Source organism: Magnolia sinica, chromosome 15 (assembly GCF_029962835.1).
Source record: "Magnolia sinica isolate HGM2019 chromosome 15, MsV1, whole genome shotgun sequence".
In the NCBI taxonomy this organism is placed as follows: Eukaryota; Viridiplantae; Streptophyta; class Magnoliopsida; order Magnoliales; family Magnoliaceae; genus Magnolia; species Magnolia sinica.
The window spans coordinates 29,810,940-29,836,654 of record NC_080587.1 but is presented as its reverse complement, the minus strand read 5'-3'; the positions used below and the strand labels follow the sequence as shown (position 1 = coordinate 29,836,654).

At 40.9% G+C, this 25,715-nt stretch overlaps 1 protein-coding gene across 1 annotated transcript in view; it reads right to left on the bottom strand.

Annotated features, from left to right (window-relative positions):
* The window catches only part of LOC131227757 (protein MOR1-like), a 137,051-nt gene that overhangs the window by 43,591 nt on the left and 67,745 nt on the right, over positions 1–25,715 (bottom strand). Inside the window, exons 11-15 of the mRNA XM_058223562.1 lie at positions 22,765–22,867; positions 21,669–21,805; positions 21,465–21,530; positions 21,202–21,319; positions 21,049–21,089 (exon numbers count right to left, since the gene is read on the bottom strand). Coding sequence (XP_058079545.1) covers positions 21,049–21,089; positions 21,202–21,319; positions 21,465–21,530; positions 21,669–21,805; positions 22,765–22,867 — 465 coding nt within the window. The remainder of the gene's footprint in view (positions 1–21,048; positions 21,090–21,201; positions 21,320–21,464; positions 21,531–21,668; positions 21,806–22,764; positions 22,868–25,715) is intronic.

Genomic DNA, 25,715 nt, shown 5'->3' with positions numbered 1-25,715 from the left:
AAGGCCTTTGGGGATGCAAGGAAGATCTGCCTGAGAGTTGAGAAAAAAATTCAATTGGGAGCCACTACCGAACTTAGCGGCACTATCAACAACCGCATTCGCCTCCCTGGGGGTGTGGGAAATGGTAACATCCATAACACCCCTGAGCACTAAGATCCTGGACCGCCAATATGACATCGACCACGAAGCATTCGAGATGTCAGAAAGAAAGGTCACAACAGAAAGCGAGTCGCTGGCCACCTCTACTTTGGAAAAGCCCAACTTGGCACACAAGGAGAGGCCCTCCCGGATGACCCTAATCTCCACTCTCAAGTTGGACCCGAAACCGTAGCAAGAATAGAAAGCAAAAAGGAGCTCCCCTTTGCAGTCCCTATTGACGCCACCCCCACCCGAGGGTCCTGGGTTTCCAAGCGACGACCCATCTACGTTTAACTTGATCCACCCTCTCTTTGGTCTTGACCACTTGACAACTTGAATTTTCCTCTGATGCAACGAAGCCTTATCAACCCCCAAATCAGCCAGCACAGAAACTGTCATGCGATTCAGAGCTCTAAGAGGAGGAAGGGAGGGCCTTATCCAAGAGATCCAGCAGTGGATCGCAGTTACCACCTTAGTGCCAACGGGAGAGTAGTTGTCGAAGCGGGCTGCATTTCTCGCTTTCCATAATTCCCAAAAAATGAAAATAGGAGCTAAGCCCCTTAAGAGTTTGAACAGATTTGAAGTGGCAGCGGAGGACCACCACCTGGTTGCTCTGGCCATAGCTGAGCTGACTGTAATTGGTTGGATATTGAACAGGGGTTGGAAGCGGTCCCATACTTCCGAAGCTAACCCATCAGAGGAGAAGACGTGGTCAATAGTTTCGATATGGTACTGGGGCGTGGGCCCACAACAGACACATTTAGAGGCCATAGAAATACCTCTCGACTGAATGTTGGCATCGACCGGGACTGCCTTGAGAAAGATCTTCCAAGAGAGGAGCAAGAGTTTGGGAGGAAGCTTGGAGTGGCAAACCCAAACAACGCACGATTTTTTAACATCTGCCGAACGGACCATCTGCCACGCCAATCTGACTGAGAACTCACCTAAGGAAGAGAGGGCCCAAACTTGTTTGTTGTCGATGGAAGAGGTGCAAGTGCCCTCATCTTCGATATGGTTAAGAACCACTTGAGGGAGGAGCCGGGGAACTGAAACAGGATCCCGCCAACCTGAGGGACCGAAAAAATCCTTAACAAGCTAGGGCATTGAAGGAGGGGGCTGGAGACTCCAGTCCACAAGAGGCCCGATACCAAACCAGTCTTGGAACTAGAAGTTCAGGTCACCCCAGCCTAAGATCCATCTAGTCCCTAAGTTGATAGCTGGAATGTGCTTAGAAATATGCCTCCACAACGGCGAGGCTAGAACCACCAGAGGAGAGGATGTCTGCAGGGTATTTCCTTTTAAAAAAAGGTTGCCCAACAGCTATCTTGCCCTCTGCACTTGATAGTCTAAGCCATCTTCATTCTAAGGGCCTACATAATATTGGGGAGGCATTTAATATCCAGGCCACCTTCAGCTTTCGGGTGAGCAATACGTTTCCAGCTGACCCAATGACACCTTTTGCGGTCGCCCTCCCAACCCTAAAAGAAATTAGCGCATGCTTGATCCAAGTCCTTTAGCAGGGAGAGGGGGATGTTCGTAGCAGCCATAGAAGGGATCAGAATGCTGCTAAGCACGTGGTTGATAAACGTCGAGCGACCAGCTTAGGAAAGAATCCTAGCCTTCCAACCCGAGATTCTTGCCTGGAATTTGTCTATTATCCTTTGAAAGAAGTCTCTCTTCACTCTCCCCTTGAAGATCAGAACCCCGAGGTAAGTGAAAGGCCGCACTCCCTAGTTGAAACCCAAGATCCTCTGGGCAGACCTGACTCTTGCCTCGGATTGGTGGGCGGAGAGGATAAAGAAGCTCTTGTTGGAGTTGATTTTTTGGCCTGAAGCAGCTTGGAAACGGTCAAGGAAGGATTTGATGCACTTCAGCGAACTGCGGCCCCCAATAGAGAGGAGAACTGTATCATCAGCAAAGAGGAGGTGGGTGATGAGGGGACGCCTGCGGCTGGTGCTGAAAGGCTGGCAGAGCCCAGAGGTGATCAGATTATGAAAACCTCGACTAAGGGCCTTAGATGCAAGGATGAAGAGGCCCGGGGATATTGGATCCCCCAGGCGGAGCCCTCTGGACGAGCGGAAGAAACCACTAGGTTCACCATTGATTAAGATTGAGAACCAAGATTTGTTCTAGCATTTCTCGATCATGGCGATTCAGTTTGCTTAAAAACCAAACCGGTCGAGGACTAGCTTGAGGAAAACCCAATCCAATCTATCACACGCCTTCTCCATGTCCAATTTGATAAGGATATGTCCACCTCGAACTCTCTTGACGATATCTCTGAAAGCTTCCTGGGCGAGGGCACAACTCTCAGTAATCGATCTTTCTTGGACGAAGGCCCCCTGTTCGGATGAGACTATTCTGGGGAGGAGCTTGCTAGACCTGTAGGCAAACAATTTAGCAAAAAATTTGTAAATAACGTTACACTGGCTAATGGGTCGGAAATCAGAGAATTTTTTCGGAGCAGGGATCTTGGGAGTAAGGCAAATGAGGGTTGCGTTGAAGGCCCTCAGGAGGCAACCTCCTCTGAAGAGGGCTCGGGCTGCTAGGAGAATGTCGTGGCCCACTATGTCCCAACAACTGTGGAAAAACGCCGCTGTGAAGCCATCCGGCCCTGGCGCACCGTCCATAGGGATACTACACATAGCTGCCAGAATTTCCTCACTCAAGGGCTCTGCCATTAATTTAGCGTTGTCCTCGGCTGAGACATGAATGAAGGAATGGCATCAAGGAGGTCAGCAGGGGCTGCAAATGGGCCTCCCTGCAGCAGTTTAGAGAAAAAGGAAATGGCAGTCTCCTTGATCGAGTCTTGATCAGTCACTACTGCCCCATCTTCTAGCTGAATCTCCAAAATGTTGGATCTCCTCGCCCGGCAAGACGCCACACTGTGGACAAACTTTGGTTGTGGTCCCCCTCCTGAAGCCAGCGGTTTCTGGATTTTTGTTTCCAGAAAATCTCTTCACAAAGCTCAAAGTGGGTTAATTTTTCTTTGGCCTGATTCAGCTTTTGGAGATTATCCAGGTTGTTATCCCGAAGCACTATGTCTTCTAGAGCCGACAAATCCTCCTCAGCTAGCCTTTTTTGCTTCCTCCTCAGCTAGCTTAACATTGTTGAAAATATTGCCAAAGGTGTCCTTGTTCCAGCTTCTAAGAGCTGTCTTAACATATCTAAGCTTGCTCTGGATGCCAGCCATTGGATCTCCCTCAGCGTCAGTTGCCCAGGCACTTCGGATAAGTTCTTGGAAAGAGTCGTGATGGACTCACATACGCTGGAATCTGAAAGGCTTCGGGAAGTTCCTGGTAGTAACATGGAAGGAAAGGAAGATGGGTGAATGATCTGAGTTCACCCTGGGTAACTGTTGCACCTGAAAGGTTGGAAATGTTGTCTGTCAGGGACCGTTGCAGCAAATTCTGTCTGATCTGGCCCAAGATCTAGACTGCCCACTTTGGTTGTTGCACCAGGTGAACTGGTTTCTCAAGAACCCTACCCTGTTAGGAGCATCAGCAAAATCTGATGTGCTCAAGCTATCGAAGATGCCTCTACCTCACCTCTTAGACGCAGATAGCACAGCGTTGAATGTAGACTTTTAACAATAATATACAACAGAAATACACAGGTTGCTCAACAGACAACACTCTTACCAAAGAATGGCCCGATACACTGTTGAATACATGTCCAAAGAAAATGGACACTATAGTTTACCATTTTTCCAATTTTCTGTTATTATTTTTAGTAATCAAAACCTTGTCCCTAGCTGTCCACCTGACACCAATCCTCCACCGAAGTTGCTGACAGTCCCACGGAATCACTACCTTCAGTCTTCCTCAAATATTCAAATTTGTTTTAGACCTTCTCTACACATTGAACCATTCTCTACTCTTACCAGATATTCCAACAGCTATGTCCCCTCCCCACTGTACAAAACCATGACCAACAATTCAAACCCATGTTAAATCCTCCTTCCTTCATTTCAAGCTCCCCATTCAGTCCTTGGCGAAATCTGTGCCATATTTGAAGATGTTTTGGATAGGGAATACCTGCTCTAGAATATATATATATATATATATATATATATATATATATATATATTGACTTCACTCCTGCCACCGAATTACTAATACCCTCCCACACAGCCAAAGATAGGAGCTAAATTAGAATGTGCATTATTCTGGTCCTTGTAGGGTCCAGTGAGTCAAAACATCGTGGCACTCAAGGAGGGTTCATGGCTCTTTCAAGCATCTTTTGACAGGATTTTTCTTGAATGGGGATTCGTATGATGTCGTTCTTTGGAGCTCTTCAGGAGACCCAAATCCTTAGAAGTTAGCATTTTACACCTCTGAGGATCAAGGGGTATGTCTTTGAAGTCAGGCATCATTTCCCCCTAAATCCCTTGGCTAAGAACAGGGTTGTCGATACTCTGATTGAAGAGGGCTCTTATCGTTGGCTACAAGAGTGTCCAGCATGGAATCCTTGTAGAGGAAGATCACTACCCATCCGATAAATGGTGTTTCTTGTTCTTTTAGTTATTTTTATTTCCTGCATTGGTATTCAGTAGTATCCTGCGGACCACCTAAGTTCTCATATTCTTCTGTTTCCTGGTGTACTTGGATTTCAAGGCTTCAATTTTTCTGAAGCAGTTGTTGTGCTTTAGGGATCTGGTCAACTTTGAACTGGAATCTGTCAATGCCATCAAGTGGGCCAAATCCATTGCCCATGGGGGTTGCAAACCTTAATGAGGATTTAACAGATTGTGTCCCAATATAATTGTCTCGTTCTTTAATGTTCACCAAAACACAACCCCATAGCAGATAACCTCGCAAAGGAAGGGGTTAGAGTGGTTTTCTACTTCTTTTTGTTTAGAATGGGATAAGAAAGGATTCCCTTACCATCGTTGATTGTTGTCAATCGGTCTAGGGCGTTGGATGGAATCATTTAATTGCTTTTGGAGGGACATGGATAGGTGTACGTTTCTTTGTTCCATCTTCCATTCTCATTATAAAATTCTTTGTAATCCATTAAAAAAAAAAAAAAAAACCTTGGCCAGACTTACCACCTAAACCCAAAATCAATGTCGACACACACACACACAGAAAGAACATTTTCCTCCAAATCTCATGTGCTTGCTGCACAAATGCAAGCTTCTAAAACGCTGGTTAACATCAAGAACTACAGCTAGCCAAAGTTTCTCTTATTAAGTATAGAAAATTACAAAATTACCTAAATTCTAAAAAAAAATTGACCCACACCCTGTAAAAAGGAACTATTATGGCCAAATAACCCCCCATGGTGATTTCATTCAAGAAACCCTTTCTTCTATAAAATGAATCAATAAGCCCCCACATCATAATTCTTCCCTCCTAATTGTCATCATCAAAGCCTTGTCCTTGCAATTTGAGTTCATCTTAACATTCAAAACAAGAATTCTCATGGTAGATTGGCAAAAGTTTACAATTGGTTGCACACTGACACCAAATCTCTACCTAGATTGTGGGCTAGCAGGTGTAATTGGTACTTTCAATCTCCCTTGAGGGATAGTTTGGGAAGCTGGAACTTGGTTGCATGATCCATCTAACTAGGTCGCATTCCGGCTTCAAACTCGCGCTCTTGCTCCCACTTCCTAGCCTTACTACTTGATAACATTATGAAACAGACACTTTTCCCCACTTGCAGCAAAATTCATTGCCGCTTTGATTAATGCTTTGTACAACTATAAGCTAGAAATGCTTAGAAATGAAATTCATCTCTACCTATATGGTGTTTTCAGCTGTTTGTATGGTTTTGAATATATATGGGTATGGAGATGCATATCTGCCCAGCTGAAAAAGATACAACATGGGAAACCCATATCAGTTGAATTTTTTTAAGCAAATGAATTAAGGGAAAAGGAAGCAATGAGATATACAACAATCTTTTTCTTTTTTTTCCTTTTTTGTTTTCGTTGTTTGTTTTTTGTTTTTTTTTTTTTTTTTTTTTTTTTTTTTTTTTTTTTTTTTTTTTTTGGCATTTTGAAAATGTTTATAACCAAGTATCTGGCCATTTGTCGGCTTGACCTATTGAAAGTCAATCAAATGGACCAAATAGGCCCATCACATTAAAAGCAACACGCACACAAACTGACAGTTTATCCTTTTTTTCTGATTTTTTTTCCATAATTGACCATTTCGCTTCTATTTGTCGAATTCCACTCTAATATTTTGTTATGATCATCAAAATAGCCTAGATCTAGTATAAAATACTTTCTTTACTCCATGGTTTCAAAAAGAAGAAGAGAACAAAAGTTTAAATTTGGGCCATGTATAGGTCGATACGGGCCAATACAACACCATGTCGCATATCACATCAAGTCTATATGGATATGACATGCCTGTATTGGCTAATACAATACAGATAATTCAATCCATGGTTGTTTCTATTATAAAAGGTAGTTATGGAATCCGATTGTCATTATTACGAATTTCCTTGGAAAATGAGTGAATCGATTCTCCAAAGAAGCCTAATCCATTAGCATTCGCTATCTTTATTGGGGACACCAGTCAACTGATAAAGGCTCTTTTCAATTTTCACACTAACAGGAACCACTACTCGAATAATGGCAGGAAAAACAAATCGAATTCCAAAAAAAAATATAGTTGCAAAATGCAAATAGACAATGAAGAATGGATTATTTTCCACGTCGTTAGTTTTCCTTGGAGATTTTCCATATCCATGTTTTGGATTCTTCCTATCAACACAAGCCCTAAATTTCACATTTAGTTTTTCAAATTTACCCTTCTCCACCCATTGAACCTTTCATTGCACTCTCTGGACAAACACTTTCCAACATCTCTGTCCCCTGTCCACAACACAAAACCATGGCCAACGATTAGAAACCATGTCGAAATCCTCCATTCCTTCAATTCAAGCTCCCCACTCCACCCTTGGCCAAATTTGTGCCACCTATAACCTATTATGGTGTTGGAGAACTTTATCCAGTAAAATCTATTTTAAGTTCATGAGCATAATCGAGTCACTCTGCCCTCCCTACTGAACTTGTCACTTGCAAAGGAAAAGCTTAGGAGAAATGCTGCTACAATTAGCGTAACAAGAGATTAAAGAGGGCATATGCAGCACATAAGTACCAATGTAGCACACATGGGCAAGTTATGTAGCAAAGATGGAAGATTACAAAGAAAGTCACCAACTATCTATCTTTATCATACATGTGCGACCCACTTAATTAATGTACCAAGTTGGATTTCGAAACCAGGCATCTTCTCGAGCATATGCCTGCTTTATTGGGAGGATGAGTTGGTTGACTACATTATTCTTCTTTGAGTTGGTTATTGGTGTAAGTGTGGAGTATTTTATTCGTATGAGTGTGTTTTATATTTGTTCTCCCCAATGTGCTTCTCAATTTGTTTACGGTGTTATAGTAAAGCTTTGGGGCGTTAAAGGCTTAATCATTATCTACACAACCTTCTTCTCTCAAAAACTCTCTTCTACTCTTCTTCTTTATAAATCACGTGATCAATTATATCATATGGTATCGGAGAAGTGCTTAGACCTTTAAACTACAAGAAAAATCTTCTCCCCATTCTTCGCTTTTCTATTCTTTTCTCTTTTCTTTCTTTTTTCTTCCTTCTTTCGTTCCCCTTCCTTCCCACTGCCGTCACCAGCTGGTGTGTCAGCCATAAAAAATGGCCAACATACCAGCCGATGCGTCAGTCAGCCAGCAGGATGGCATGCCAACCAGAAGCCAAGGTTGGCACACTAGCTGACAACCAGGGTTGGCAGCACAAGCAGTTAGAGACGCAGTTCCATCAGTTCCGTAAAGATCGGAGGACCTTTCTCCAGCCTTACAACTAGATTCAAGGAGTTCAACCTGGAGAAATGGCTATGGCTACGCCTCTCCTTTTATATCTATTTGCATTCCTGATCGACATTTTTGGCGTTAATTTGTCGTTCCAATGATCCTCCATCTTCAACAACTCCCTTTGACCCTTCTGTTTGAACACTTCATTGTCAGCCTAACATGTCCACTTGTGGGTTAACATATATGACGCTATGTGGTAAGATCTAATGGATTGAGTTGATTACATTTCTTCATTATTCAAGATCGTTTTATGAAGAACATAAGGGCTCGAGCGATCAGAAAACAATGATGTCTATGGGGTCTAATCAACAAGACCACCATCCAAGGTAAACAATCCCTACTGTAAAACTTGATGGAAACTACTTAGAATGATCTCAGTCATCCAAGATGTTCTTTGATAGTAAGAGAAAATTAGGATGTATAAATGGAAATAAAGAGCCAGCCACAAAAGACATTCACATTGAGATTACCTCCCTCGTATCTATCAGCTGCATCAAGAGATCATGAATATGCAACTTGGGGAGTCTAAAGCATGATTTGAAGTGAGAGCAACACCTAATTAGAAGGATCCTGCAAATAACAGCCTACAATCTTGTGGGAGGAGAAGCTAGCCGATGAGCCTCTTTTAGTATGCCGAGTACAGTCTTTCCAAGAGATTGGCCCCTGTCACAAGGTCCAAGTCCTCTCGATGAGGACCTTTAGAGAAAGGGTATCCTCGATCATTCTCCAGGAACAATGATAAAGAGAAGCTCATTTGCACACATTGTGGTCACCATAAACACGTTCGTATGCAGTGTTATGATCATCATCCCTATATTTGTCCTAAGTCCAAGAAAGCAACTAACAATGTTAAGGTTGAAAGAGAGCTAGTTTCAGGTGCTCTAGACTCTGTAGATCATATTATTAATGCCTACAACAAGACTGTCAATGAACTTCATCAAGAGCTGGTAAATCTTCATACTTCACATTTAGTTATACTTATAACGTGTAACTAGCTACATCTGCTCATTCTACTCAGTCTCCCTCACCTCCTTCCATATATAGATTATTGAGTCCAATTCCACAGATCACATGACCAATGCAAAAGGTAACTTCCTCTCATATTCCAATTCCTCAAGTCAAATCAACTTTGACAATAGATCCTTTCCTAAAGCCTCTATGAGTGGAGCTTACCGGCTCACATCATCTTGATTGTTTCCATTTGTTCCTCATCTTCCTACTTCCCATTCCAATTTGCGATATCTTAGTACCCTACTAAGCAATTAAATTTGTGTCACCTTCTTTCATTCTCATTGTCTTATACAAGATCTGCAAACCACAAGGAGGATTGGTGGCGGACGTGAAACATATGGGTTTTACTTGTTTGACGCTGATGACATCTCTACAACATGTCTCAAAGTCAAATCTTAGTACTAAAGAGCATGTCTGGCCATGCCATGCTTGCATGTGTCATGCATCCACTGCATCCCTTAAGTTGTTATTTCCAAATAAATTTCAATCAGATGTTGACTTCAACTATGATGTTTGTCAATTGTCAAAACATTGTAGAAATATAATCCTAAAAGTTTATAGCCTTTTTATTTGGTTTATTCTAGTGTGGGGTCCTACCTCAATAATTTTGTTTTTACATATAAATATTTGATTCCATTCATTAATGACTATTCTCTATTCACCTGGATTCATTTGATGAAAAGTAGAAGTGAAGGATGTTACAATTTTGATGCAGGACATGAAATTAAATATGACATGCAAGATTTCAAGCTTTAGATCATACCAATTTTAAACAATCACAAAATTCCACGTCTCACATACGATCAAACATTCAACAAGGGGAATTTAGCTTACACACGTTTGGGGCTGGATCAAATAAAATTATAAACCAAACAATGCCCAAAGGAATATAAGATTCATCCACTCTTGCAAAGGATTGTTCCCCAATTCAAGAGATTCACCATGTTTCAATTTGGAGAAAGTCTAGGATTTGCAAAAGTGGAAAAAAAAAAAAAAAAAACTTGGAATTTGGGATTATCTAGGGTTAGGGTTAGGGATTTAAGGCGAGTGAGGAGAGAAATAAAGGAGAGAGAAGAACCTGGGACAGTCCGCACATGTGGACAGCAGTCTGGCCCAGACGCACGTGCATGGGTCCCTGTCTGCACGTGTGTGGGCCCACGAAACAGGAAACGGCCACCTAGGATGTGGTCGGCCAAGGGTGGCCCACTCACACACCAAATCTCACGTCGATCCATTGTCCGGTTTGTGCGTGGTGCTCCGCCGAAGTTTCACCCCCCCCCCCCCCCCCCCTCTGGAGGGCCAGAATTTGAAAATCTGCTATAGGGGAGAACTTAGGTACAAAAATGGGGGGATTTGAAGATGGGATAGCTGTGGGAGATTATGGATGTGGAGTGTATGAGGTGGGGACGATTTGGAATGGTTGTGGCTTTGCACCACGGTAGTTAGCCCTTCAAAGAAGGGAGGGATTTGCACCCAAATAGATTTTTCAACTCAGAGAACTAGAGAAGAAGAAAAAAACGCAGAATTTTATTCATAAACTTCAATGAAAAAAACCCGACATGGAGTTACCTATTTATAAGAAAACCCTAAACCCCAAAAGCCGCGTCATGTGCGCACACTAAGACTTAGAGACGAAGTAACAAAAATAACAACTAATCAACGCAATCAAAACCGTTCATGATGTTTCTAATAGCGACAATAACCAAAACTCAAAATCCTAGATCATCTAGGGTAGTGGACCCCGATCATGAGATCCAATGGTGGGATCCACATGATGATCGGGTCCATTCCTATGATCCATAGCACAGCCTCCTAGCTAAGAGGTCCTCCATAGATGTCGTCGTCGATTCAGATCGATAGTGAGGCCTTCCTCCTCCTTGAGTACGTGCGTAAGGTGGGGGGCGTGCATGTGTGCATAATGTCCCCATCAAATTTTGTTAATAATGTTCCCTACTTCCAATGCAGGTAATTACACTGTCTACACTTCAACTAGAGGTAATGCATTTCCTCTTCCTGTCATGGTGAATCTGGGTCCCGGTGAATTGATTTGAGTCGGTGAACAAGCCACTGAGGGTGTATACTCTAAGGAAACACAAGGACCAGCTCTTAGAGATGCCCAACATTGCCTATCCTCCAACTTTAATCTTGTGTCGTCTCCTTCAAACATGCCAATTGCCCTCCAAATGGTAAAACATCCAAGTGCATCATAACCGATGAACAATTTTGTGTCCTATAATTCTATTCTCCTACTCCTAAAGTGTTCCTTCCTCTACAGTCTATTTCCATCCCCTTGTCGATGCCTTAGCTGATCTTAGTTGGAAAGTTGATGAGATTGAGGAAATGGCAACTCTTAAGAAACAAGGAACATGGGATCTAGTCGAGTGGCCTGAAAATAAACATGTTGTTGGTTGTACATGGATGTTCAGCCTAAAAAATAATCCAAATGGCTCTATCGCTAGACACAAGGATCGGCTTGTTACCAAGTGGTTCACTTAATAGCTCGGTGTTGATTATCAAGAGAAGTTTGCTCTTGTTGTTAAGTTGAACTCAATACATGTGCTTCTACCAATGGCTGCTCATTGTAACTGGCCGCTTCATCAGCTATATGTGAAAAACATCTTCCTGCATGCCAATCTAAACAAAGAGGTTTATATGTCTCTTTCCCCTAGTTTTCGTCCATCTGGAGCAAGATGAAAAGTATGCAACTTGAAGAAGGCCCTTTATGGTCTCAAACAATCTCGTAGGGTGAGGTTTGAGAAATTTCAGAACGTTATCTCTAAGATTAAGAATGATTTCTAGAAAAGTTCCTATGATCATTCGGTTTTCATTAAAGACACTAGGAAATCCTTCACTCTCTTAGGGGGTGTTTGATTTTTCAAATCCCTCTGCAAATGCAAGGAAATAAGTTATTATTACTTTTTACAAATGTTTGTCAAGATACAGCAACAATGAGTAATTCCTTCTCGAAAATCGGTCCAGAAAGGACTTAAATTTGTGGGCCCCACCATGACGTACGTGGCTTATCCACATCATCCATCTGTTTTACCATAACATTTTACAGCATGAGCCAAAATATGAGGCAGATCCGAAGCTCAAGTGGACCACAGGAAACAGCAATCCTAAAGACATCCACCATTGAAAGTTATTTCCTTCCTAGGGCCCACATTGATGTTTGTTTGTCATCTAACCTATTCATAAGTATACAGAGACATAGATAAAGAGAAAACACAAATATCAGCTTCATCCAAAACTTCTGGGGCCCCAAAGAAGTTTTCAGCGGTAGGCATTCAAATCCCACTGTTTGTTGTGGTGTGGTCCACTTGAGCTTTAGATTTGCCTTATTTTTCAATTCATGACCTAAAATGAGCTTGCGGATGGGATGGACAGTATGGATCAGTCACACACATCACGGTGGGCCCCACCGTTTTTACTTTTTTCCGCCTCGGGTTTAGAGCCAAAATGCTTTCAAACAGTCATGCCTATCAATGTCACGTTGGGAACGTTGCTAGAATTACAAAGGTAAACCATCATTTGTCCATTTATGGGAATTTACAAGAAGGTTTGAAAAATCAAAACACCCCCTTAGCAGTTTATGTGGATGATCCTGTTATCCCTGGTGATAGTGGAAGTGAAATTACCAAAGTATGACAATTTTTGGCCAAATCTTTCCAAATTAAAGACTTGAGCTTTACCTCAATACTTCCTTGGGATTAAGGTTGTCTGATTTGAGAGAGGTATTTTCATATCCCAACTAAAATATGGCATGGATCTTCATCATGAAACAGGTATGTTGGGTATGCATCTTGCAAATACCTATTAAGTATAATCATCATCTTCATCATAAGGAGTTTGAAATTTGTAATGATTCGGTAATGCATTGGCATCTAGTGAGGAAGGTGTAACCATTACTCAACCAGATATTGCATGTGTTGTGAGCGTGGTTAGTCAATTCTTACAATCTCTATGCTCTCCTCATCCTGACATTGCACATGAATTCAATACTTGAAATCAACTAGGGCCAGCAATGGGCTAGGCCTAAGCAGGGAAAATCAATATTTTGAATAGGCCCAGCCCAATAACTCATTTTAGGCCCGAGGTCCACCATTGTCAGGCTTAAAAATCAGCTTAGGCAAAGGACTTTTGTATCCCTAAAATGGTCATTTGCACATTCAGGTATACTGTGATGCAGATTGGGCAGTCTTCTGATGATAGGAGATCAATCTCTAATTAGTGCACATTGTAAGAGTGAATCTCGTTTCATGGAAAACCAAGAAACAAATTGTTGTTGCCTGTTCGTCAACTGAAGCTAAAAACCACTCCCTGACTCATGTTACAGGTGAGATTATCTGAATTCAATCTCTCCTTCATGACATCAGCATCACACTCTCCACTCTGATTTAGTTGTACTTTGACAATCAACCTACGATTCATATTGCATCCAATCATGTTTGTCATGAGAGGACGAAACACATCGAAGTAGATTGTCATTTCGCATGTGAGAACATATTGCCTAGGTTGCTTTGTACTCTGCATCTCCAGTCCAACGACCAAGTGGTAGATATTCTTAACAAGGCCATCTATCCTTCTCATCTTCAAGCTATCATGGGCAAAGGGGCATGTGTGATGTCTTTGCTCCAGTTGAGGGGGAGTGTAGGACATGAAGCATATGTACATTTCGTTATTGGCGCACGTGTGGAGTATTTTATTTGCATAGGTGTGTGCATGAGTGATACGGGGTTCAATCCCTGGTTGTGTTACCTTTCAAAAAAGAAAAAAAAAAAAAAAAAATAGTGCCCAGTCAAGACACCATACCTTTTAATGTTGTTTCAGGTTTTATAGTAAAGATTGACTTAAACCATTCTCTAGATAACCTTCGTCTCAAAAGTTCCTCTCTCCTCTTCTTCTTCATACATCATGTAATCAATTACAATAATTTAGTGAGGAAAGTATGGAACCAATCCTTCCACCTTTCCAAGGTTCCATGGTTGCTCCAAAGTACATTGGAGAGCCTTGCCAAGTGGTGGTCATAGGGGTCATTCTTTAAAAAAGGCAATGAGATATTGGAAATGTTTCCCACAATATTTAAAGAGATTTGTGGCAGGAAGGACACTAGGATTCACTTTCCAAGAAGGGAAAAAAAAAAAAAAAAAAACAAGAGGATTTGCACTAATGCGGTATAATGAGTGGAGTGCATTAGCAGTATCGTCTCCTTTGTGTTAAGTTGGATGGTTATCATGTCCGAGGAAGATATTCAAAATCGGTTACGTAATAGCTGTTACGTAACAGTAATGGTCATAACCGTTACACGTTACGGGGTTGAAACGGCCGTAACAACTGTTACAGAAAAACAGGCTGTAACGGTCCTGTAACAGTTTTTTCAAAAAACAAAAAAGGGCCTCAACAGCCGATACGGGGGCCGTAATGGCCGTTATAGCCTATATCATAACAGTAACGGTGGTGGCCATTACGGCCACCGTTACCGTTTTGGAACACCTTGCCGAGTTCAAGGGGGAGTAGTGGGAAACTTAGAGATTGGAAATAGACAACTCAAAGTGGAAAGAGAAGGGATAACATCCCAATATAGCAATGTCCACCCACAAAGGATGGTGAAAGGCTTAATTTTGGTGGGAGCTCCTTTTTAATGGTAACAAATTTAATTAAAGCACCACTCAAAAGAGGGGAAGACAACCAAAGGGAGGGGATGATGAGATATCATCGAACATTCCACAAACCTGATTAAATATATAAATTCCACGAACCCCTTAGCACCTTTTTTAGAGAGAGAGAGAGAGAGAGAGAGAGAGAGAGAGAGAGAGAGAGAGAGAGAGAGAGAGAGAACAAAGACTTTATTAAGACTCCCACCAAAAGGTAGGAAAAGAATACTCCAAAGGTTGCCAACAAAAGAAGAAATGGCAGCCTTTGCTGCATTTATATAAGATGCCCATCCCGAAATGAGGCCCTTGACAATGTTAAGCACCCCATTTTCCGTGGTCTTCTCGATTTTGAAGCACCTCCAAATTGCCTTACCGGCTTTCCCAACACCCCCTCAATGCCATTGCCATAGAAGGGTCTTCACCGTCTCCAACATAACCCAATGAGTCTTTACAAGGAAATGATTCCACACTTCTTGAGCAAAGGAGAGGTGGATAAAAAGGTGGTCAATAGATTACGCATTTGCTAACACATCAAAGACACATTGGGAAGAATTCGAGATCTTCGTTGCAGATTATCAATAGTCAAAACTCCCTTTCTAGTAACCAGCCACACAAACACCACAATTCTTAAAAGATGCACAAACCGACACTATAGTTGCACAAGCATGAAGCGAAGCGACAACAAATTCGGGTGCGAGAGCGAGGAAGAGGCTCTTTTAAAAACACAGACAAGTATAAATAGGTATGAAGCAAGAACGAGAGTCGGCAATGGGAATTTGAAGTAAGAGCAAGAGCAGGAGTCTGAAGTGGGGATTCAAAGCAAAAGCGGCTTGTAGTTAGAAGGATCCTACAACTAAGGCAACACCCAACCTATTCTCCTAAACTACACAATGAAGAAGATCGACTCCGTTTAGGAACAATCTATTGTCGATGGAGCTCCTTAAGCAATCAAGGCCATAGGGGATCAAGGGAGGTTCTAAGAAAAGATAAGACCAACATAAAAATGGCTTTCTAAAGTAGTTCCACAGAGATGGAATCCACTAAGGCGGAAATCTTGCGATTTAGGGTTTATGGCTCTTTTAGGCATCTTTTAATTATGTTGCAAGGCATTAGTACAATGCCAATCTTTGGAACACTTTCGGGGCCCCAAATCCTTCGAAGTGAGCATCTTACATCTCTGAGATCAAAGATAAACAGTTGAAGTTGGAAAATATTTCCCCCAAATTCCCAACGATATGAATGAGTTTTCTTCTTTTTCTTCTTCTTTTTTCTTGAGAAATAGGATTGGAATGAGGTTGCCAAGAATCTACGGCTAAAGAGGATGTAACCCTCCCCTTATCTACTCCATGGTAGCCCTTTCTGAATCTTATATATATATATGTGTGTGTGTGTGTGTGTGTGTGTGTGTGTGTGTGGGAAATGGTACTATGAGGTCATCCTCATGGGAACTTCCCATGAGGTCGAGATGTGTGGGCCCCACCATGATGTGTGTCGAACATCTACCCCATCGCTAGATGAACCATTCCATGGTGGGCCACGGGCTTAAAAATCAAGTCAATCCATGACTTGGGTGGGCCACAACACATCCAATAGTTGAGAGGGATTACCCTCCCATTAAAACAATCATAATCATTTATTAGGCCCACTAAGATGCGGTTCACAAATCCTGCCCATCCATTGTGTGTGTCCCACTTGGATGAGGGGTTAGACCAAGTTTCAGCTGCATCCAAAACTCAAGTGGGCCCCACCAAGTGCTTTTATATGTTCTAAGCATGTCTTCACATGGTTTTAGATGGTCTGGCCAAACTGATTTCCATATACGGCTGATTTTTGGGATATCCCATAACCTAAAGGGGACCCATCAAATGCACAGTGTTGATGTTTGACACACATCACAGTGGGGCCCACACAGCTCGACCTCATGGGAAGTTCCCATGAGGTCAACCTCATAGTACCATTTCCCTATATGTATGTATGTGTGTATGTATGTATAAGAATGAAGGAGACAAAGATAAATGCACTAATTGTCATGGGATTAAACTTATGAGCCGTTCTATGAAAAACTTTGGGGAAAAGTGATTGAGCAAAGACTAGGGAATGAGACGAATGTATCTGAAAATCAATTTGGTATCATGCCAAGGAGGTCTACCGCTGGAGTTATTTCCCTACTTAGACAATTGACGAAGAAACATAGGGAGAGGAAGGATCTCCACATTGTCTTTATTGACTTAGAGAAAGATTAAGATAGGGTCCCTAGAGAGTTAATCCAGTGGGTGTTGAGAAAGAAAGGAGTTTTAAGAGGATATATTGATATGCTATACGATGTGTGAGGGACTAGTAATAAATGTAAGAACCACCACGCCTGCACCAAGGGTCAACATTGAGCCCTACCTTTTCACATTGATTATGGACGAGTTGAGCATTTGCAGGAAAAGATCCTATGTAGCTTGAAAATGACGTGGCTTTGATTGACAAGACGCAATTGTCAAATGCGATCGCATATGCGAATAGATTGGATTGGATTGCATAGACCATGATGCATATGTGATTAGAGAAGCGTGGCATGGCATACATATGCAATGAATATGCGATCGCATGTCCCAACAATTAAAATTTCTCTCTTACTTTCCATTTCCCATTTACAAATTATACTTCAACTCTTCCAAGTATCTCTCTTCATTCTTCAACAACAACAATCAAGATCCAAGGATTCAAGATTCATCATGCAAGTTTGAATTCGAACTTCAAAGTTCAAGTTTCAACACAATCAAGCTTCATCCAAGATCAAGATTCAAGAATCTAGACCATTTCTTCTTCTTCTTTTTCTTTCATTTCTCATTTATTCATTCATTCATTCATTCTTTAAGAATCAAGAATACCCATTTACACATATGGTAATATTCTCTCTCTCTCTCTCTCTCTCTCTCTCTCTCACACACACACACACACACACACACACACTATCATAGTGCTACTGAAAAGAATCACATAGTGTGAGCTACGCGGGTTTGTAAGTGTCGGTGGCATTGCACGACACAGGGAGGACATAGACAAACATTTTAAAAAAAAAGCACGATAGTGTCATGCTTCGAGAAGAATTTATAGAACAAGAAACCCATGAGAATATAGATATTAATGTAGATCAAGATTCAAGAATCCAAGATAGGTAGCGTAGACCACATCCTAAGGATGTCGTTGACCAAATGGTTAAAGGAGGACCTGCTCAAACAACTATTGAAAACCGATACAAGAATAAGGATAGAAAAACCACAATTCAATACATTGCTAAGTGGTTATACAAAGCCGCTGTTGCATTCAACACTGTTAAATTGAAAAGCTTCAAGGTTATGGTGGAAGTAAGCAAGCAATATATACAAATGCCAAACATTAGTGCCCATGGGTCAACATGGTACACATCTGCAAGATCTAGAACGCTTGTATGGCAAGCCCCAAATTAAATGTGTCGGGGTCGAAAAACCAAGTCAGTCCATTCTTAAAGTTGGCCACATGTATGTTGAATGTGTGACCTTCTTTAAGGCCGATGTAACCAGTGTTCACAATATCGGTACTATCGGCCGATATTATTGTTATCGGTACTCAGCAGCAAGAAACCCTCGGAAATTATTAAAAAATCCCCGATTCCTAGATATATCGCAATTTATTGTGCGATATCGTCAATAAATGCATGATATTGTGCGATTTTATTAAAAAAAATATATAGAAAAAATCTCTTACCTATTTTATATGCCTAAGGGAGCCTCAATCGACTGGATTTGGTGGGTCTAGATCATGTAAGAAAACCCTAAACCCCATGTTTTTCTTCGAAGAGAATTGCTTTGGAAGGAAACCAAATTTCCGGTAATGATTAGGGGGAATTGAGTTGGAATTTGAAAAAAAAAAAAAAAAAAAAATGGAGAGATTTTTAGGATGATTAAGGATTTCGAAGTCGCCGAGGCTCGTGGGTTACCGGTTTAACGGAGAAGAGAGTTTTTGAACTCTCGGCCTTTTTTTTTCTTTTTTTCTTTTTTAAGGGATAAAGACAGTACAACCCTTACGGTGAGGCCCACCTTGATGTATGTATTGTATATCCATGTTGTCCATCCATTAGGAGAGATAATTTTAGGTCAGGATACAAAGAATGAGTTAAATCCACAGCTCAAGTGGATCCCACCATAGAAAATTGTGGGGATTTAAAGCCTACCATTAAAAACTTCATGGGGGCCACAAAAGTTTTCGATCAAGATAATATTTGAGTTTTACCTTTGCCCATATTTGGTTGGACTTATGAATAGGTTGGATCTCAAATGAACATTATGGTGGGCCCTGGAAAGGTTTCAAGTTTCAACGGTGGGGCATCACCGTCCCCACTGTTTTCTGTGATGGGGTCCACTTGAGCTTTGGATCGGCCTCATTCTTTGGCTATTGCCCCAAAATGATCTCTTAAAATGGATGGATGGTGTGGATACAACACATAAATCATGTTGGGGCCTACAGTCAAGGTCCCACCAACATCGTTGGTTCCATATAGCGTCTACAGGCGTGGGTTGGGTACTACCTAGGCACCGTTTGGATGGATCCCTAACTGTAACAAATGAACCAATAGTGATTGAATCCCCATCATTAAAATTTCGTGGGGCCCACCAGAATGTTTATTTGCCATCCAACATGTTGGTAAGGTCACAAAGACCTAGATAAATAGACCACATGAATATCAACTTGATCCAAAGCTTTTGTGGGCCCATGAAAAGTTTTTAATGATCAATTACAATTGTTTGGTCCACTTGAGATTTGGATCTGCTTCAGTTTTGTGACCAAGTCCAAAAATGAACTTTCAAAACAGATGGACGGTGTGGATATAAGGAACATAAATAATATTGGGCCAAAAATGAAGCATATCCCAAGCTCAAGTGGACCACACCACAGAAACAATGTGAATTAAACATAAGCTGTTGAAAATTTTTTAAGGGTCCACCATAATGCTTATTGACCATCCAACCTATTGATAAGCTCAGAAAGACTTCGATAAAAGGAAAAAAAAAAAAAACAAATATCAGATTGATCCAAAAATTTTGTGGCCCACAAAATGTTTTAATTGGTCAATAACCACTGCTTTGTGTAGAGTGGTCAATGTCCACCTGAAATTTGTATTTGCGTCATTTTTTGGACAAATTCCTAAAACCATGTGACAAAACAAATGGACAGCGTGGATATACCATGCATACATCGAGGTGGACCCTATTGTCAAGGTCCCACTCACATGGTTGGTTCCATGTGGCATGTCCCAGGTGCGGACACCTGCTAAGGTGTTATCCCTACGGTAGGGCCCACCTTGATGATGTGTCGTATATCTACATCATTTCTCTCGACCATATTAGGATGTGATCTAAAAAATTAAGTAGATTCAAATCTCAAGTGGACCACACGAAAGGAAATAATGGTGATTGAGTGTGTCACCATTAAAAATTCCAAAGGGCCATCGTAAGGTTTTCGTAATGTTTATTTTCCATCCAACCTATTGATAATGTCAAGCATACCTAGATAAAGGGAAAATACAAAGATCTTCTTGATCCAAAACTTTTGTCGGCCACATAAAAATTTTTTATAGTCATTCATCAGTGTTTCTAGTGTTGTGGTCCACTTGAGATTTGGATCTTCTTAAGGTTTGGGATTGCATCCTAAAATGAGAGGGAAAAACAGATTGATAGTGTGGATGTACAACAAATACACCAAGGTGGGCTCCACATGGTTAGGGTAACAAATACATCATTGTTTTAATCCGACAACACACAACTTAGAACCTTATACAAAGGAAACCTATTATGCACACTACTTTTTTGAAATGTTATGATTTAAAAGCATGTATTAAGGTTTTTTTTTTTTTTTTACAATCCTTGAAGTTTCATTGAAAAATTCAATCATTTTTCCAATGTTTCCCCATGTTTCTCAAAAAGTGCGATAAATAATAAATTATGTGATACAAACGATATATCCCATGCGACCGATACGTATCTGTATCCCAAGGGTGCGATACATGGTGCGATACCGATATTTCGAACACTGGATGTAACAAATGATGGTTAGCACAAGGTCCACTAAATGTTTGGCATGTCAAGCAAAACATATCAAGCTGACAAGCAAAATATACACAACTACATGAGACCAAAAACCTGCAAATCTATGCAACTACTTACCCGTGGTGACACATTTAGTGTAACAAAACAAAATATACGATTAGAGAATTGAGTTGTGAAAAGATTTGAGGACAAGGATAAGAAGGAAAAGGACCACATAATTAACCAGAAACTAGGAGGTCATGCCAATCATCACTAGATGAAGTCAACAGATTGTGCATAACATAAAGCCAGAACAAAAGAAAAACAATTAGCAACCCACCTCTAGACATGACATGCTCGCATTTGAAGTAGATACTGCACCTGGCATATGACAACATAAAAGCATGACAGAAAACCAGGAAATGGACAGCATCAATTGGGAAACGGTTCCACAATAATAATTCAAATGGAGGACAATAGAAAACATTCAAACCTGATCCAGTACTAGGAACAAGGCCACCTCCTGAACTTCCAATCATTTCTGAAAGTTTCTTTTTCCTCACCTCATCAAGTTTCTCTAGTGCCTTTTCCAAAGGCTTCATGCCAACCAACTAGAAGACAGAAAAGAAGAAAGAAAGAGGAGCAGAGGTGGAGGAGGGGGAACAGGAAGAGATACAGGGAAAGGGTTCAACATTGATTACAGGACAAAACAAAAACAAACTTGCACAATATTTTCCAAAGGAATTGAGGGAATACCTTGGCTGTTGCAGCAAGTGCAGAAAAAGCAGCATCTCTCACTTCTGGTGTACCATCATTCAGGCACTACAAAAGTTGAACACATTGTGTATGTTGAAAACTTGAAATATGACCAATTCAGCACAGATATTGGTGGATATTTCAACATGGTTATCACCATATAATAAAAACAGAACAAGGAATTAATTATTTGGACATACTGACCTCAATAAAGACAGGGACATAATCCTTATGCAACTTGAGAACAACTGCTCTGTTACTTGTCTCAATACACAATGTAACCCAGTTTAAGGTTAATGAGCGCACAAGCGGAACTTTATTTTTCACTGCCCCTCTAACATCTGCAGCAACAAGTGCTCTTAGCTATCAAGAAACCCTTAAGCACGAACGCGCCCCCCCAACAGACGCGCACACACACACACAATATATATATATATATATATATATATATATATATATATTGCAAGTGCCCCTCAACTGCTCTCAATTTCTGGGCATGCTATGCCAATCCCAACGTAATTCCATGTACACAAATGCAACAAAAATTAATGTGTGAACAACCAGAGGAACTCCTTTGGTCTCATTCACTACGGTGCCGTTTGACAAACTGAAAAATAAGCTCTAAAATTAATTCAAGTGCTAAAAACTTGAAGTGCTGAATTGTAATTTTGGAATAATTTTAGCGATTTTTAGTCAAAAGTGAAAAAAGTTTTAATGCACCACTACTTTCAGCATTCAGCCATGGGCATTAAGTGAAGGGAGGGGAGCTGAAAAAAAGAGCCATGTTTTCAGTGAAAATTAATTAAAGCATATATTTTACATACCTTTTGGGGTGAACCTAGTACTGGTGAGCATATATTGCATCTTTTTTTACTTCTTTGACAATTGATTACATTCATTAATATTTTTTATTTCTCACAGCTAAATATCATGCTTGATGACATCAGAAGATGAAATCTTAAAAAGTTCAGTAAAAGGAATTCCAGAGGAAACGCAAAAACACAGTCCTAAATCCCAAATATATTCCAGCTGCACTTTGCAGTGATCAAAATTAAACTGCACAACTGGGCAAAAAATCCTGTATTCCTTGTGCGCCTTGCCAGTAAATATAAATTAGTGGATGGATAATAAATAAGAACAAGCGAAACTACTGAGTACATTGCATTCAGAGATGAAAAATGAATTGAGATAAAGAAACCTACTAATAATCAGACACATTGATGTTTCGATTCACCATGTTGTGTCTGGATGACCATATTAACACTAATAATTTAGGAGTCAAAATGGAGCCAGAACTTGCCTTCAACAACATCCACAAGAGTTACACACCCAGACATATACATCGCTTGAAGCGTCTGAGTAAGAGTGTCTGTAAGAAGTGGTTTCTTTTCTTTCAATTTTTCCTAAAAAGAGAGGGAAGTGCAATAAGTCATGCAATGAATAGAGTTGACAACTTTAATAGCACTTCTTTCTAAAAGTACAAAGGCCTCAAAAAATAAGAAAATGCTAGAAGCAGACCACACACAAATAACAATTAATGAAAATTTTAGCAGGAATACACAATTGATCACTCATTTGAAAATCACAAGAGAAGACATGTATAGAGAGTTACAGATGTACCTTTATATGTATCTCTGTGTCTTTTTTGTGTGTGCATGTTGCCATGTTCACACAGTGTTTGGTGCTCCTGTGGAGCACTTTATTGTAACTCTAGTATTCTAATAAAATAGTGTGTGGGGTAGGATGCCCTAACACTCACATTTTCTCCAAACCTCTCTCTCTCTCTCTCTCTCTCTCTCTCTCTCTCTCTCTCTCTCTCTTTCTCATTCTCCTCTCTCTCTCTTCCATTTCTTTCATCTTCTTCTTGTTGATTGGAGCTACTTGCATCGGGAAGAACATGATTTGATAGAGCTTGATTTTAGAGGAATTATGGTGTTTTTTGCAGGATTTTTTGGCTGATTTGAAGCATGTTCAGATAGTTTTTTAAGTCCAGCGGAAAACTCCAAATCTTCGCTTTTTTACGATTTCTCCCAAATCGGTAAGATTTTTTTGGGGATTTCTCCCTACTGTTGGTTGGTTTTACCATATGAAGGCATCCATGGGAGTTTTTCTGATCAAGAGGAAGTATTTTGGTGTTCTCCTGCCATTTTAGAGGTACGGCTCCACCGTTTTTGGCCCCTTAGGGACCCTGGACATACACTGCGAGTCTTTGTGCTCACTTTTTCATTCTATGGCAGTGTGTTGTGACCATGCAAGCCCTTCTGTGAAGTTTCATGCTGGATCTTGTGTTTTTCTCTACTTCCTGGGCCTGTAGCCCATTATTTGGAGCTTCGGTTGTGTGGAAACCTGTTCAGGATAGTCCGGTGACTGTCCTTGTTCTCTATAATCTTTAATAAGTGTCTATGGACCATATGGATGACAAAATCTCTTATGGGTCTAGTGCGGGTCTTTAGATTCACACCCCTCGTTGATTACAACAGTCAAGTTGGATGATAATAATTATTTACAGTGGGCTTAATCCGTGATATTATTTTTTGGAGGAAGAGATAGACTCACCTACATATTAGATGATGCTCCAAACCATATATATGGACATCACAAAACCTGGACCAAGGAGAACTACCAAGTCATGGCTTGGTTACTTAACATTATGGATCCGTCTGTCAGTAACTCTATTATGTTTCTATCTTCTGCGAAAAAGATATGGGATACCTTGCATGACAAGTGTTCAGAAGCAAGGAATTTATCAAGAGTTTTTCAGTTAATTTCGGATATTAACAGGTTTGAACAGGATTCCCGATCTCTAAAGGAGTACTTTTCTACCCTTCGGGGTATGTTGGATTAGTTGGATCTCTATCATCCTCTTCCGTCCGAGAGCAAGAAAGATTATGATCTTGTTTGTAAACAATGGGAAGAAAGCCGAAGCATGCAGTTCATTTCCGGTCTTAACTCTAAATATAAAGGTCTTCTTGAGCAGATTGTTGTGATGAATCCTCCTCCTCATTTGACGGCGATTTATGCTATGGTCCAACGTGTTGCTACCTCAACCACATCACCCCAATGTTTTCAATAGCGTGAAGCATACACTACATATCGTAGCAAAAATGCTATGTAGCGTAACTCCCTGGTAGCATAAGCTACAAGGCATGTAGTGTAAGCTACAAGTAGCGTAGTGTAGTGTGTAGCGTAGATGGCGTATGCTACCTAAAATCTCATTTTTTTAAAAGTGTTTTCTCTATGTTAGTTTAACACTTATTTTAAAATGGTGATGAATTATACCTATGGCACGTGGCATTACATTAAACCAATCCGGACCATCGAAATTGTGGTCCATATCGTGGATAGAGCACTTAGATCAATCCGGACCATCTAAAGGCAGAGAGAGAGAGAGAGAGAGAGAGAGATTTTGCATGGAAACAGGTAGTTGATGATCCAGATTTGTAGTCGAGAACTCCTAGAAATTATGCATTTTGTAAATTTTATCATATTTTCTATTATTTTAATTAAAAAATATTAAGGATCGTGTAGCTTATGCTACACACAATTGAGGGCCAAATGCCACGTTGTACGCTACACGCTATCTAAAACACTGCACCAACCTTACTATCATCTGATAACTCAACATACGCAGTTGGTGACGGTCTTCTTTCAATCCTGCATCACGAGCACCTAGGCCTGGCCGTGACTCTGGTTATAGCAATCAAGGTCGAGGTCATGCTGTAAGACCCGTACCCCGATTAATCGACCTTACACCTCAATTTTAGCATTGGCATGTTTTGGGTGGGACTAGATCGACAAGTTTTGATCGCGATCCTATTTTAGTACCGCAACAACCTAAGACTTGTACCCTAGCGATTGTGCGAGCATTGCGATTCCAACGCTACACGGCACGCCCTGTTACGATACCCATAGTAAAAGATGCCTATGTGCATGCTAATCGAGGCGGGCCGCGCTATGTACGTGGGGTGTGTGGCCCTCCTAGAGAATCTAGCAAGGAATCTCTATTAGTCCTACTTCTGGTGTTGCTTAACACGCGAGAGAACATTTGTCTAAGAAGGTTGAGGCTGATGAATATCAACGAACCAGAGTAGACTGGACTTATGAGTATATGTATTCACAATACAACCAGCCAAAGGAGCATCATGGGAATGTCGTCGCCAGTGGTATAGGAGGAGATGACACACCATGACATCAAACAGTTTACGGATATAAATATGGAAATGACCATATTTAGTATAGGGAGACTGCTGA